Source organism: Narcine bancroftii, chromosome 11, assembly GCF_036971445.1.
Source record: "Narcine bancroftii isolate sNarBan1 chromosome 11, sNarBan1.hap1, whole genome shotgun sequence".
Lineage (NCBI taxonomy): Eukaryota > Metazoa > Chordata > Chondrichthyes > Torpediniformes > Narcinidae > Narcine > Narcine bancroftii.
Genome location: NC_091479.1, coordinates 19,091,361 through 19,106,842, shown reverse-complemented (window position 1 = coordinate 19,106,842; position 15,482 = coordinate 19,091,361). Strand labels below are relative to the sequence as shown.

Genomic DNA, 15,482 nt, shown 5'->3' with positions numbered 1-15,482 from the left:
AGTGAATACCAATACAACTATAGCTCCTTTAAAAACATCACTATTATATGGACTCCCACACCATTACCCTTCTGAACTGCCTGATACACATGCATGTGTGTTTTCAGTGACTGGTATCCAGAAAGACCTCTTGGATTTCTTATTCTAACACCATTTGAACAATCCGCCTCAATTCTTTCCCCACTAGTTGATGATTTCGAACAAGTTGCACTGAATGTTTTTGTCCATGTTCTCCATCTGCCTCAGTCACCTTAAAGCCTCTGTGCACAATCCCCACAGCTCACAGCTTATCCTGGACCAACTTCCAACCGTGCCCAGATGAAGCTCCTTATACTCCCCTTTGTCCAACTTATTCAGCACCATCTATTTTTTTCTCTCACCAGCTTTTCCTCTGAATGCAGTTCACACCAATTAATTCGTGTGGACCCGAGATGTTCTATGCTAGTGGAATAGGCTGGTAGTGCAGTGATTAAATTATGGTACCAGTATTCCAGAGATATTGGTTCAAATCCCACAGTGGAGGTAGAATTTAATAAAATTCAATGAATAAATTTAATTGAACGTGGAATCAATTAAATAATCTGATATTTTTGGCAGGAAAAGCTAACTTCAGTAATAGTGAAACTCATCTGCTTTACTAACTTGTTGCTGAATAAGAATTGCATCTTCTTCGGACTATCCAACACGTGACCTCTGACCCAGAGTAATGTGGCATGGTAAAGACACAATGCTGGAGAAACTTAGCAGGTCAAACAGTGTACTTTATGTCACAAAGATAAAAATACATAACTATCGTTTCAGGCTTGAGCCCTTCATCAAGGCATGGAAAAATGTCAGCAGGCGTCCGAATAAAAAGGTTGGGGGGGGGGGAGGCACGTGAGGAGAAGCACGGTCGCAAAGGCAGGAGGTAAGAGGTGGAGAAGGGAGGGGAAGGAGAAAGGAGGGAGAATGAAGAGCAGGTTAGCAGAAACTGGAGGACAATGTTAATGCCATCTGGTGGAGATGTAAAATCAAGTGTTGTATGGCCTCAAGCTTCATTTTTCTGAAGAAAGGGTCCCCTTTCTTGCTAGTTAGAATCTCATTGATATGCTTGGATTGTATAGCATTGCATCAACCATGTTGGGGGATTAGGCTTTGCTATGTTTTAGTTCAAGGGCTGTTTTATATAGATATCCCAAAGATGTGAAGATTGATTGGACACTGTAAATAGTGCTTGCCACGTCATGGGTGGTCAAATCTGGCGGGAGTTGATGGGAATGTGGTGGATTAAATTGGAATTGGTGTAATATGAGGTGACTGGGAAAATGGCAGCACTGCGGCTGGTGTGGACCCAGGCGAGTGGAGAGCAGAGACACAGCACTGCGGCTGGTGTGGACCCAGGCGAGTGGAGAGCAGAGACACAGCACTGCGGCTGGTGTGGACCCAGGCGAGTGGAGAGCAGAGACACAGCACTGCGGCTAGTGTGGACCCAGGCGAGTGGAGAGCAGAGACACAGCACTGCGGCAGGTGTGGACCCAGGCGAGTGGAGAGCAGAGACACAGCACTGCGGCTGGTGTGGACCCAGGCGAGTGGAGAGCAGAGACACAGCAATGTGGCTGGTGTGGACCCAGGCGAGTGGAGAGCAGAGACACAGCACTGTGGCTGGTGTGGACCCAGGCGAGTGGAGAGCAGAGACACAGCACTGTGACTGGTGTGGACCCAGGCGAGTGGAGAGCAGAGACACAGCACTGCGGCTGGTGTGGACCCAGCTCAACCACCATAATCCAGTGGCTCCTTACAGGCTTTCATTAGTTTGTTAAAGGAGCAGATGATCCTGCTACTGAGGGGTCTGTGCCCAAGATGGCGGCCCAGGTGCTCGGCAGCAGCCATGGGGGTTGGGGGGAGAGGGGTGTAGACTCAGGTGGCGTAGCGGACTGACACAGCACATCAGAAACGGGGAAAACATTCCCCCATCACATTGAAAAGGAGAAGCATGACAGAACAGTGACCACAACAGTGAAGGGCTCAATGGTAGATGGACCCACACGGGCTGCAGGCAGGAGACTGACTTATGGGAACAAGATATCGGAACCGAGATTTGAGGGGATGCTGAGGGCAAGAAGGGCTCTTGAAGGGCCTCAGGCACTGAAGACTTCTTGATCGTATTGGAGGTTTGGATCTGGAGCTCGGGCGGCCGATGGATCGAACAGGAGTCAGTGCAGCTGCAGATACTGCAGGAGATCTGGAGGCGAATCCACGGACACCCAGTGTCTCTGAAGGTCCTCCCTTTTGCTTCTCTTTCTCTCGTACTGTAAGGGGTGCCAGGCAATGTTCCCTCTCATTTTTAGGCATCAATGTGTGCAAATATCTTACGTTGTGCAAATTTTTTTCCTTGGACAAAGGTCTGTGCGCACTCAAAGATTGTGTAAAGTAAACTTGAAATTGTTTCATGGGATCATTTTGGCATAGCTTATCTCTCATGGCTAATAAAACTATTGTTATGTTGTAACATTATACAAATATGATGGCATTTATGAAGTAACATATTTAGTTAAGATTATAAGAAATCATTATTTTAGGTAACTCACCTCTTGTGCACACATTAGTTTCCTTTGTGCGCTGGTTGCAAAATGTGCATGTGCGCGCACACACCTTGGAGGGAACAGTGGCACCAGGCGACACTAATGTCAACTGTCTGCCTTATGGCGGGCAGAAGGCAATTTTGTGTATTACATGACAATAAAGTATTACAAGCTCCTGTTTTAGTAAAATGGGATTATCACTTGTTAGGGATAGTATAGACAGGAGGGACTGAATAGTCACGGTTAATATTTAACATTTCACACAAGCACCACACAAGTCACAGTGATAATTTGACACGTTGGAAGAACTGAGGGAGGGCTTGTCACCGTCTGTTCTAGAATTCAATACATTTGCAAAGACGTTGTGATTTTGTGAAGGGAGAACCATTCTGATGCTGAAGAGAAAACAGCTTTTTGAAGCAGCTCATGTGGCCAGTCATTCGGTGGAATTCAGAGCAAAGCGGCTCTGTGAACGACTGAGCCTTTTTGGTAGATTAACCTGTACCAAAAGGGTCTTCTTGAGGAGCAAAGTGCTTCATTTTGAGTGTGACTAGGAGTGAAGTTACTTGGAGAGACACCCGGTGACCAGGGTCTTGGAAGCTTCATGGAGGCCGCCCAGTTCGAGTCTCGCCGACAAAAGGTCCAGGAGCTCGCGTGGATGTACATTTCTTCAAAGGCAACGCAAGGAGAATCCGTGAGTCTGTCACAGCCACAAACTCCCGTCTTCCCATCAGTTCAACATGAATTGTGGGCATCACATTTCAAAGGCCTGCGCCTCAACACTGAATCTGAAAATCTAAACTTTGAGTAACTTCTAGATTTTGGCCTGGACTGTAATGGTTTGGGTTATATCACTCACACACACTAGATTTATAGTGCTAGATTCAGTGTTAGGGTTAGTTTAACAGTGAAGACTATAGTTTAAGAGTTAGAAATAAAATCAGTGTTTTAAAATGAAACCTTGTCTAGTTCCGTGCTCATTACTTACACATGGTCCGTAACACAACAGGAATCATGACTCTTGATTGTTCATGTAAGAGGGTGTGTGATATGCTGGGCTGAAGGGCCCTGTTTCTGTGCTGTGCAACCCTGGCTCTTACTGCATTTGCGAAAGTCAATGTCTTGGCAAGGACTTCCCTGACTGCACTTCTCGCACCAACCACTGATTGACTGCTCCAGTGTCCCATCACTGACGTTGGCTCAATAGTGCCGCCACTGGAGGCACTAGGGGTGCTTGAGTCTTCTACAGGAGTTGAGCAACCACACCAGCTATTGGACTCTAGAAGGGAAAGGGCCTTTTTGAAGAATGCAGATGAGGAGGGACACAAGGGTTATTTGTTGGAAATTACATTCACATTAATCATGTTAACGCTTGATAAATTTCATGGTAAAGGTGACTGGTTAGACACTCACAGCTTCAGAGTTGTACAGTGCACAATAGGCCCTTCAGCCCACCACAGCCATGCTGACCCTTTTGCCCATCTGCACTAATCTCAATTCTTCTATGCCTTGCCTATTCATAGCTGTCTTCATTAATTTCAAGCAAAGTGATTGTGACCGATTCCACCAGCTCCTCTGGCAGTGACAACCAGATATCAAGTACTGTACAAAGAACCGTCACCTCTGAAAGGGAATCCTTCACTCACCTTAAACCAATGCCCTCTTGTTATTGGTATCCCATCATGGGAAAAAGATGTTGACAGGATTTGATACACTATCACGTAGTCTCTCCAGCCAGAGAAAAAAAAGCTCAGCCTATCCAATGTCATGTAATAACTAAAGCTTCTCTAATCTAGCCGACACCACGGTGCATCTCCTCTCCAGCACAGTCACGTCCATCCTGTATGTGGTGACCAGACTGCCCCCAATAATCCAAGTGCTGCCTAATCATTGTTTTGTAACGTTAAGATTAAGGTTCTTTTATTGTCATGTAATGGTGCAGAACATGTAATATTGCATGAAATTGACTTCTGCCAGCTGTAAGGCAGAGTCAACATTAGTATTGCCTGGTGCCTCTTACACTAAGAGAGAAAGAGAAGCAAAGAAAGTCACTGAGTGCCTGCGAATTCACCTCTAGTGCTCCTGCAGCCTTCTGGTCAATCCACTGGCAACCCACACTCCAGATCCAAACCTCTGACACGATCGGGAAGCTTTCAGCGCACGAGATCCTCAATACACTCTCGAATCCTGGCTCCGATATCTGGTTCTGATAAGCCAGCCTCCAGAAGCCCACATCCTACTCAGGTCTTCTGACCGCGAGTCACCCTCTGCCAGAATGGGTCCTTCAGCCATGGTCACCTGCCATGGTCACCGTCCTATAGAGTTGAGTCCCCTGCTTCCTCTCAGGGGTGGGGAGGGGGTTTTCTACCCATTTCTGGTATGCTGCTCCCCCGGAGTCTGCAGCCCTTCATGGCCGCTGCCCAGCATAATCACCACCATCTTGGGCCAGGCCCCGTGGTTGCTGGATTTTAAAATAAAATACCGTTGGTTCTTCTAATAGGCTGCTTAGTGCCTGTATGGAGCCATCAGCATGAGAACTGGGAAGTTGAACTTTGGAGCAGCACTGTCTCCACTCTGCTTTTGCCACATAATGTGCCAATTCTTACATTCTCTGCCCCAACCTATGAAGGCAACACGCCACGTGCCTTCTTCACCACGCAAGCTACCTGTGTTGCCATTTTAGGGGACTGTGGACTTGGACCCCAAGGTTCCCCTGTACATCAGTGCTCTACTCTATATGTTCCACTCCTGTTTGACTTCCCAAAATGCATCACCTCAGACTTGCTGGAATTGATCAACCTGCCAACATTGTCCAACTTTGCAGTTAAGGTACCATATATCCTTGGACAACCTTCTCTACTATTCAAACAACCACTAATTCTCATGTGCATTGGATTTAGGAGCTGAATTAGGCCATTCAGCTCCGCAATTCAAATCATGTTTGATATACTATACTCTCAACCTGCCTTCTCCCCACAACCTTACTAATCACGAACCTGTCAACCTTCACTTTAAATTTACCCAATGATTTAGCCTCCACAGCTGGCTGGGGTGACGAATTTCACAGATCCACCACCTGAATCACTGTCAGCTGAAGAAATTTCTCCTCGTTTCTGTTCTGAAGTGATGTCCTTTTATTCTGAGGTTGTGCTCTCTGAATCTAGATTCTCCCACTGCTGGAAACATCTTCTCCACGGCCAGCCCTTTCAGTATTTTGTATATTTCGATGGTTATCCTCCAGTAAGTACAGACCCAGAACACAATGTCAACCCTTCCATCCCTAGAATCATTCTCTTAAACCTCTTCTGGGTCCTCTCCAATGACAGCACATCCTTCCTTAAGATACAGAATCCAAAACTGCTCACAACACTCCAAATGCGAAGTGATCAATGCCTTATAAAACCACAACATTATCATCTTTGCCTTTACATTCCAGTCTCTGGAAATTAATGCTAACATTGCACTTGCCTTCTTTACTCCCGACTCAACCTGTAGGTTAACCTTGAATGGATTCTGCACTCCCAAGCCCCTTTGGACCTCGTCTTTCTGAATTTTCCGACCTTCAAGTCCATGTCGTTGACCTATCTGTTGTGGTTAATACCCTGACTGATGCTTCTTATGTTTTCCCTCCAGGCACGCTGTGTACTTTGGACATCTGCCTTTCTCAGCTGGACGACGTGGGCACACTCAACGTCTATCAAACCGTCCGCAGGATGCGAACCCAACGAGCCTTCAGCATTCAGACTCCTGATCAGTATTACTTCTGTTACACAGCTATCATCGAGCATGCTCAGAGGCAAAACCTGCTGTTGGCCAGTCATTAACGAGAGAATCGACCTCCCCCAGCCACCCTTCCTTTGCCCCTCCTCTCTCTCACATAAACCACTTCTGCATCTTGTAGATGAGCTCCAAACTAGTACAACTGTAAACAGCCACCTTTTGTGATTGTATCAGATCCTAGATTTAGTACTAGCCTTAATTACTTGGATAAAACTTATTTTACAATGGTTTAATGCCATCATACCAGTAGCCATCTTCATGGAGCATATAGACATTTCCTGAAGAAAATATGTTACAATTCATTTATTCCAATTATGTAGCATTAGAAATAAATTCTACGGTACAGAGACATGAATGGCCATTGAGAAATGAAGGCGATAATTTCTTCACAGAGACCAAACCTCAATCTTTCAGCCGCTCTAGATACACTTCTGTAATGTGTCGTCTGTGGACCAGATGTTTGATTTTTCTTTTGAGGAAGAAACTTGTTTATGACATATAAGGAAACAAAAAAAATTACCTCAAGCATCATCTGAGAGATGGCAGCAAACACCAAGTGGTACTTCTGGGACAGTGGCCTGGGATCAGCTTCAGAGAAGCCAGGTGGACTTCCCTTGGAGGGTGTTCCCGCTGTGGAATCATTCCCAACGTGAGCTGCAGAGTGAGACATCGGCAGCTGAGCTGTGTGCTTGTCTCTGATGTTCGTGCCTGTGAGATGAGTTTACTCTTTGTGCCTTCTTGTCTTTTATTCCAAGCTGCAGCTGTACATAGGAGTGGCCGGAGGATTATTCAAAGCTAAACCTTTCTCTCAGGGGATTTTGTTGACTTCTGTGCCCTTGCTCAGTCTTCCTCAGTCTTGCATGTTTACTTTTTCATGACCTTCCTCCCTTGCTATTTTGACTTTTTCATCTCCAGCTCTTGCTTTTTTCACTCTTCCACTTTCTTATTATCCTTGTTCACAATTTCCTGACCTCTCACCTTTTCTTCTCTCATTTCTTGCTCATTTGCTCTCTTTCTCATCTTCACCCCCTCTCCTTTCTCTCTCTCTCCCCCATTTCCCACCTCTCTGCATCCCTCATTCTCAATCACTCTCCCTCTTTTTCTCTCTCCACTCCCACCTGCACTCTCATTCTCATTCAGTCTCCTTCCTCGCCAGGTCTGCTGCTCCCCTCTTGCCTGTCGTCTCTCACCCTTCCTCTCTCTCCCACTCTCTCGCTCTCTCAGGGTTGACTTGATGAGGGATGAGCACATAACAGTGACCGCACTGTTCTAGAAAGAGGAAGCCCTACCACTCCCACATATCTCCCATGGCTGCAGGAGGGATTGCCAAAGCCCTCTTGTGTGTGTTGTCTGACACTGGTTCTCCATGCACATTCTGGATTTGCCATCTCTGAGCTCGAACTGCCTGTGTCATCAAGACCCTGTTATTTTATGAAACCCCTTTAATGTTAAACAATTGTAATGTTGTGATTTAATGTAATCAATGTTGCCATCCAACAGAACAAGTCCTACATTTGATTATAAATTTATACCTATGTTCTCTTTGCCATTAGTTTGTGGTCTCACTCCCTTTCTTTAAGAGATCCATTACCATGGATGGATTTCCCTGTCATTTAGAATATTTTACCTGCTCTCATCAGCACTGGTCTTGCATTGCTTTGATCTTTGATTTTGTGGACAGTTCTTGAGATGGATATTCCTGTAGCAACACCACATGTTAGTCTTTAGCTAACGGTAGGTCAAGGGCTGCTGATGTTCAAAGAGTTCCCACCACTTGGAGAGGTGTTGTCAAAGATCTCAATGATGCCACTTCGCAATAGATTGTGGAGAACGAAGAAGTGCATTTATTTACCTTATGGTACCTTTTCAAGCACTGAAGTATCAATCCTACAACCAAATCTCCAAATGTCCTTTTGAACCTTAGTGAATTCTTATAATTGTTGTTACGATTGTGACCCAGTTTTAAATTGAAATGCTGGCTATGAGTTTTGGTGTCGAGCTGAGCAAAAGACTTTCAATAATTCAAGGGCTGGAATCCGTCGCGGATCTACGTGGAGACCAGGGGCCAGTGCAACTGTCGGTACACGGGTGGCTGGAGCGATTGGCCAACATCCCGTTTCAGCAAGGGGGTGAAGAAATCAGGCCTGCTGCAGGGACTCAGAAAGTTGGACAGCATCCGTGGAGGGAAAGGTACAGTCCAAACCCTGCCTCAGGCCCCCACAGATGCCGACCGTCCTGGTGAGTTCCTTCAGCAGTTTGCCTTTTGCTCTAAATTCCAGCATCTACAGGCGCTCACGTGTCTAGTCAAAGAGGATGGACAAGATTTATGCAAGCAATACTGTACCTGAGCATCACAGTCAGAATTACATTATGCCATCAACAATGTGCCATCCCCTTCCCATTCTAAGGTAGGTGTAGTCTTCTCCATGTATGTTAGAATTGGTCTTGCACTTAAGAACATCCAAGATAAGCCTTTGAAATAAGAATCCCTAGAAACTTGAAATATTATTTAATATGTAACATTACTTTTTTTTGGATTGAGCATGAGGAGTTGATGGGATATTGGCTTGACTTCCCATGGCAGGATGGCCCAGTTAGTGTAGAAGTTGGTGCAATGCTATTACAGGGTTTGAGTGTGGTGCTGTCTGTAAGGGACTTGTACGCTCTCCCTATGTCTGTATGGGTTTCCTCCCACATTGCCAAAAAATAAGGGGTTTGTAGGTTGATTTGTGTATTTGGGCTTGTGGGCCGGAGGGGCCCTGTTACCATGCTATATCTCTCAGAAAAGGATAATTTAGAGCTTAATGAAACTTTGTTCAAGAACCAGAAGGAGCTCCTTTGCCACATCAAAATCAGGCTCAGTGGTGGTAATTGACCTTCTCAAAGCTGGAGGTGACCATCTCCTCACAGTGACATTGTGGCATACTGATGTCCTAACCTTACCTCTCCTTCAAAGTACTTCATAGTCTAAAAGGGAAATATACTGGAATCATTTTTCCTGTTTATATTTCAGATTTCTAGCGACTGCCATGTTTTTTTTTCCTGCCTTGCTCCAACATTCCTTAATCCGTTACCACAGGAAAATCCAGTCATTCATTTTTTGTGGATGTTCAGGAATGTTTCCTTGCTTCTCCTCCCCTGTAACTCAGCGATTCAAGCTGCTATCTGCAACCACTGTCCCTGAAACACTTGGTATTGAACTGTATATTATTTATATTTTCTAAAATGTGGTAGTTGGAATTGTACCCAATACTCCATGTACAACACGACGAGGGCTTGGGATAGTTGTAGCAAAGCTGCCACCTCTTTTCTATTCTACGTTTGCAGGTCAGATATAGAGGCAACAATATTTTAGCCTTTTAATTGTTTTGTTTAAATGACTGTTTCATTTCAATGGTATTTAATGAATCTCCTAGGACAATGTTCTAGACTGTTGCATCTATCAATAACTGTTACTTGAACTAACTCCTCAATGAGGCCAGTAACTGGATGACAGACTTATTTATGGTAATTTCCTCTTTACTGATTTGTTTTAAAATTATTGGATTCAAGTTGGGAGCTGGCTATGTTTAAAAACCCATCGCAGCATGTGTACATACAATTGAGTGGGAACATGGGAGCCCCCAAGCTTTGTGTGGTACATCCAAGTGAGCCAGAGAGAATGAAACCTGAGGCACTTCAATTATTTTCCAAATATTCCTCTCTTGGAAGTCACTTTTATCCTACAGTTGAAATATGCTACTTTTTTTTGTTCTCCTCTGGAATAAAGAGAGATGAATAAACGACAGTGTTCTCATTACTCAGTGCAGCGCCCACAGTGCCTTTATTGTACTTCACTGTTATTTCATTTAAACAAAACATTTACTGAACTTGCCTACTAAAATTTCTGGAATTAAATATATGTAATTGTACTGAGAGAAACATTTAGTCATCAAAACTTTCCACATCTAAAGACTAAGTGGACTAATTTCATGGGTTTTAATTCATAGTGTCAATAGCTGCAATTTCAGCACGGCTTGGTAAGAGATTAAGTCTGCATTAATGAATAGTTATTCCCACTGGGCCATTATATCCAACATGGATTGTCAGTTTTCAGTTTTAATCTCTCCCTCTCCTGCTGCACCACCTAAAATCTATAAAACAAGTTAAAATCTTGTGGTGCTTCAAGAAAAATGTTAACCTAATTGCTTAAATTATATTTTAAAATTCGTTTATGGAAGTCGGAGAGAAAATCTCCTTCCCATTCTGCTGCTTGCTGCTCAATCGAGTTGTTTTATTCCAATTGTTTTACATCAGTTGAAACACAATGTGATTGTGCTGTTGGGCTATAATTGCTTGTTAATAATTGTTAGGTCTGCTTTGTTCATGAATGAGTGAGACAAACACCAGGCTGAGTCGAAATCAGGGTTCTTTGTTCTTTATTACCGGATTGTAACACTTGCGACTAACAAAGTTAGTCGGAGAATGCATTCTGCCGTTATCAGCAAAATGGTGATTTTTTATACCCTTGGATATGTGCTTAGAACATCATCATATCATTACTTGTCCAATGACTAAAACTGTTGCTATCCTTTCCCTGCTAGCTTCCTGCCTCTCAATCCATCAATGTCTCTCTTATCTTGTAAGTACAAGGATGCATTTACATCTTGTTACAGCCCTGTACATTCCCATCTCATGATGTTTTACCTAACAGGAGTACAAGGACACCTCCCCTTCTTGTTACTGCCCTGTACAGGGTAACTCCCTACACATTCCCATCTCATGATGTTTTACCTTACATATCTCAGCTCCACCAATGAGTGTTTGTGTATCAGCTTGTTTCAAATGAACCCCATCCACCAACTCTGAGTGACCATGCCCTCAACTCAGACAAGCAGCTAAGCATTTACTGTTTCTCTATTGAGCACAAAGAAAGCTTTGGAGATAGGAGTTCCTAACGAGCTGCGTGGTGTGAGAGAATGTTTACATCTGCCTTGTTTCTGTGCTAACAGATGGTGGTAATGGCAAATTTAGAGTAGAGAACCCTCTCAATTTGAAGATTTGGTAGAAGACTAACTGATTAATGTTGGTAGTAAAACACGAAAATCTGTAGATACTGTGGTTGAAGTAAAAACACTATGTTGGTAAACTCAGCAGGTCAGTGTCCTTTATATAGCAATATATAGGTATCTTGATGAAGGGCTCAAGCCGAAATGTCAGTTATGTATTTTCACCCTTGCTATATAAAGGACACTGTTTGACCTGCTAAGTTTCTTAAGCATTGTGTTTTTACTTTATGATTTATTTTTTTTTTACACCATAAATCACATTAGCCATGATATACACTATTTCTTTTTCACACATATACAGTGACTTTTTCTCCCCCCCCCCACTTTCCTCCCAAACCACCCCCCCACCCCCACCCCCTCATCCATTTTAGGTATACAATCTAGGTTGCATTAAACCAGTCAGACAATGTTGTCATTCAACAAAATTACACCAGAAATTCTACTGAGTCCATTCTTTTCCTTCTCCTTCCATCAACTTAGGTAATGTTTGTCCCCGGTAGGTTTTCGCTATTGTATTTAATGTAAGGCTCCTATACTTGTTCGAATATTTCAATATTATTTTTTAACCTATATGTTATTTTTTCTAATGGAATACATTTATTCATTTAAATTTAGTAGTTTCTTCCTTTTAATTTGGTTATGTATTCCATTAATATTTAAAGACATATAGTTCAGCGTAGCCCTTTTATATTTTGTTTATCTTCTCTTTCCATTTTTCCATCATTACCTTTCCTCCTTTTCCATTTCTGTTTTCTTATTTTCAACTCTTTATAAGACAACATTCCTACAACATCCAACATTTTCCTTATTCTCCTATTTCTATCTTATTTATCCCCAATCTCCCCTTCACCTCCTGAGTTGTCCTTTATCCCTTGTCGGACAACCACATCTCCCCTCTCCATTTGGATTTGCGAATCCACTCGCAAGCATCAACTGATTTTGCAGTGACCGCTATTTCCCCCCACCCCGCCTCCCCCAGAAAAGATTTCACTTTTCATATGTCACAAAGGTCACTCTTTTAATTCCCTCCTTATTCTATCTATTCCATTACCTTCCCTTATTAATTCTTGTCTATACTATCTATATTTTCCTCTAAGTACAGATACATTCATGTATGCTCATTGTCTCTATTCACTCTTATACCTCTTTACCCGCATACATATCAATCGTGATCATTTTTACTCTCATTACCCGTCTTCATCCCTCAGTCTATTTTTGTCTTTACCCACATACATATCAATCGTGATCATTTTAACTCTCATTACCCGTCTTCCTCCCTCAGTCTATTTTTGTAATTGTTCTGCAAATTTTCGTGCTTCTTCTGGATCCGAGAATAGTCTGTTTTGTTGTCCTGGAATAAATATTTTCAATACCGCTGGATGCTTTAGTATAAATTTATACCCTTTCTTCCATAAAATCGCCTTTGCTGTATTGAACTCTTTTCTCTTCTTTAGGAGTTCAAAACTTATATCTGGATAAATGAAGATTTTTTGCCCTTTATACTCCAGTGGTTTGTTGCCCTCTCTTACTTTTTCCATTGTCTTCTCCAGTACCTTTTCTCTTGTAGTATATCTTAGGAATTTTACTACAATAGATCTTGGTTTTTGTTGTGATTGTGGTTTAGAGGCCAATACTCTATGTGCCCTTTCTATTTCCATTTCTTGCTGTAGTTCTGGACATCCTAGGGTCTTAGGGATCCACACTTTTATAAACTCCCTCATATTCTTGCCTTCTTCATCTTCCTTAAGGCCCACTATCTTTATGTTATTTCTTCTGTTATGGTTTTCCATTGTATCTATTTTTTGAGCTAGTAGTTCTTGTGTCTCTTTAGTTTTTTTATTAGATTTCTCCAATTTCTTTTTTAAGTCTTCTACCTCCATTTCTGCTGCTACTGCCCGCTCTTCCATCTTGTCCATTTTCTTTCCCATTTCTGTTAAGGTCATCTCCATTTTATTTATTTTCTCTTCTGTGTTGTTTATTCTTTTTCTTAAATCCTTAAATTCCTGTGTTTGCCATTCTTTAAATGACTCCATGTATCCTCTAACAAGAGCAAGTATATCCTTTACCTTGCCTTTCTTTTCTTCTTCTATTTCACTGTACTCTTCCTCTTCCTCTTCTTCTTCCTCTGGGTTGGCCATCTGTTGTTTCTTTGGTGCCCTTTCCTTCTCTTCTTTCTTGTTTCCATTGTCTTCTGTGGTCTCTTCTTCCTGCAGGTGTTCTGCAGCTGTCGTTGCCGGCTGTGGAGATCGACTCCCCAGCTGGTCCCCCCTCCCGTCGGTGTGTTTTTTTTCATTCGCGCATGCGCGGTTGCGCACTTTTACTCGGCTCTGCGAGCCATTTTTGTAGTCCATTATTTACCGACCTGAGGGAGCAGGTTTCTCTCTCCGCAGCGGGCCTCTTCGGACAGGTAAGGCCTTCACCTTTTTCCTCCTTTGTCTTCTCTTCCTCTCTTCTTACCGTTGCTTTCGATTTTTCTTTTTTTGTCGCCATCTTCTTTCCACCTTTATACTCACTTTTCTGTAACTTTTATTTCTGTGCCTTTGTGTTTTCTTTTGTTTTTCCCGACTTTTCTGGAGAGGGCTGGAGTTCACCGTCCGGCCACTACTCCATCACGTGACTCCTCCCTTGATTAATGTTCCATGTTAGATCCTAATCTGTAAAGCAACCTCCAAAATGAACACAATCGACCAGCTGATCCCACATCCCTTGCCTCTCCATCGCCTTGTGTCATATCTACCACCTTCCTCAGAGTGATCCACTCAGATCCACTGTGCTATAAAACTGCATGAATCTTATGTAGAGTTTAACCAACCAAAATCAGGTGGAAAGCTCTTTACTCATGAAGCAAATAGGATGTGGGTTTGCAGTTTTCAATCATGTCATGTAAAACCGGGACAGGGTAGGTTCTGTTTGAGAACCAATTCCACTTCCCGTGAAGGGTTTACCTCTTAGCTGGGTGGTTGTCAAAGCAAAGCACAGTTTTCCTGACCTAACCGTAAGATACTGCAGAGGGGCATCTTCAGGTCCTCTCCCAATTATTGTAACTTGGAGCCAACACTGCCCCACCTTGCTATCTCCAGCTACCTCAGCCAGTGATAGTAAAGTGAAGGTTCCATTATTGGAACATAATATTAAACTTTTAGAATGTAACATACTGGTACTTTTGTCTCCCGTAAGGCAGAGTTGCCACTTTGTCTAACGCACCTCACAGAAACCTTCAGTGCCTGGTGTTCCTAGGCGGTCTCCCCTCCAAATACTGACCAGTTCTGTGCCTGCTTAGCTTCCGAGATCAGACAATCTCAGGTATATTCAGGCAATTAAGCTTAGTGTCAAACCAATGAGAAAATAACAAGAGGAAACATTTCATTTGACACCTGCATTAATCTTCAGAAAGGGGCCCCTGACATGCCAGCACTCTTGAAAAAAGTTTCCCTTCTATATTTTGTTCTAGGTTTATGGATGTGCGGTTATTTCTGCATCTGTCCATGTGTATGATTCTGCACCGGTCTATGAAGGTTTCCGCAGAGGTCCATGTGTGTTTCTGTACTGGTGCATATACATTACTGCACAGATCAATGTGCATTTCTACATCAGTCCCTGTACATTTCTGCCTCGACCCATGTGCATTTTTGCATCAATCCATGTGCATTTCTGCATCGATCCGTGTGCATTTCCATACTAATCTGTGTGCGTTTCTGTACCAATCAGTGAGCGTTTCTCCGTTGATCCGTGTGCATTTCTGCATTGCTTTGTGTACATTTCTGTGTACATTTCTGCATTGATCCATGTGTGTTTCTGCCTTGGTGCATGTGCATTTATCTCAACTGACATCATTAATACCACTTGAACCATAACCTTGCAGTTTTGTGGAAGCTTGCTGTGTGCAAATTGCCTGCTTGACTTCCACATCACAGCTCTAATTACCCCTCAAAAATATCTACTTCATGTTGGCTTGAGAGCATGCACAGATTAAGAATGAGTCGTGTGTGTGATCGTCTCCTGCAAAGTGTGGAGACGATCCTCCAGTGCTTGGAGGTCCACCAGTATTGAAGCTTGCAGACCGGGATGAGGGGTGTGGGAAGATGTTGTCAGA

The 15,482-nt window shown here is 43.2% G+C and overlaps 1 protein-coding gene across 1 annotated transcript in view; it reads left to right on the top strand.

Moving 5' to 3' along the window:
• Positions 1-10,236, top strand: part of ptpn9a (protein tyrosine phosphatase non-receptor type 9a) — a 167,161-nt gene extending 156,925 nt beyond the window's left edge. Inside the window, exon 13 of the mRNA XM_069902806.1 lies at positions 6,195-10,236. Coding sequence (XP_069758907.1) covers positions 6,195-6,385 — 191 coding nt within the window. The 3' untranslated portion in view covers positions 6,386-10,236. The remainder of the gene's footprint in view (positions 1-6,194) is intronic.
• Positions 10,237-15,482: the final 5,246 nt, after the last annotated feature.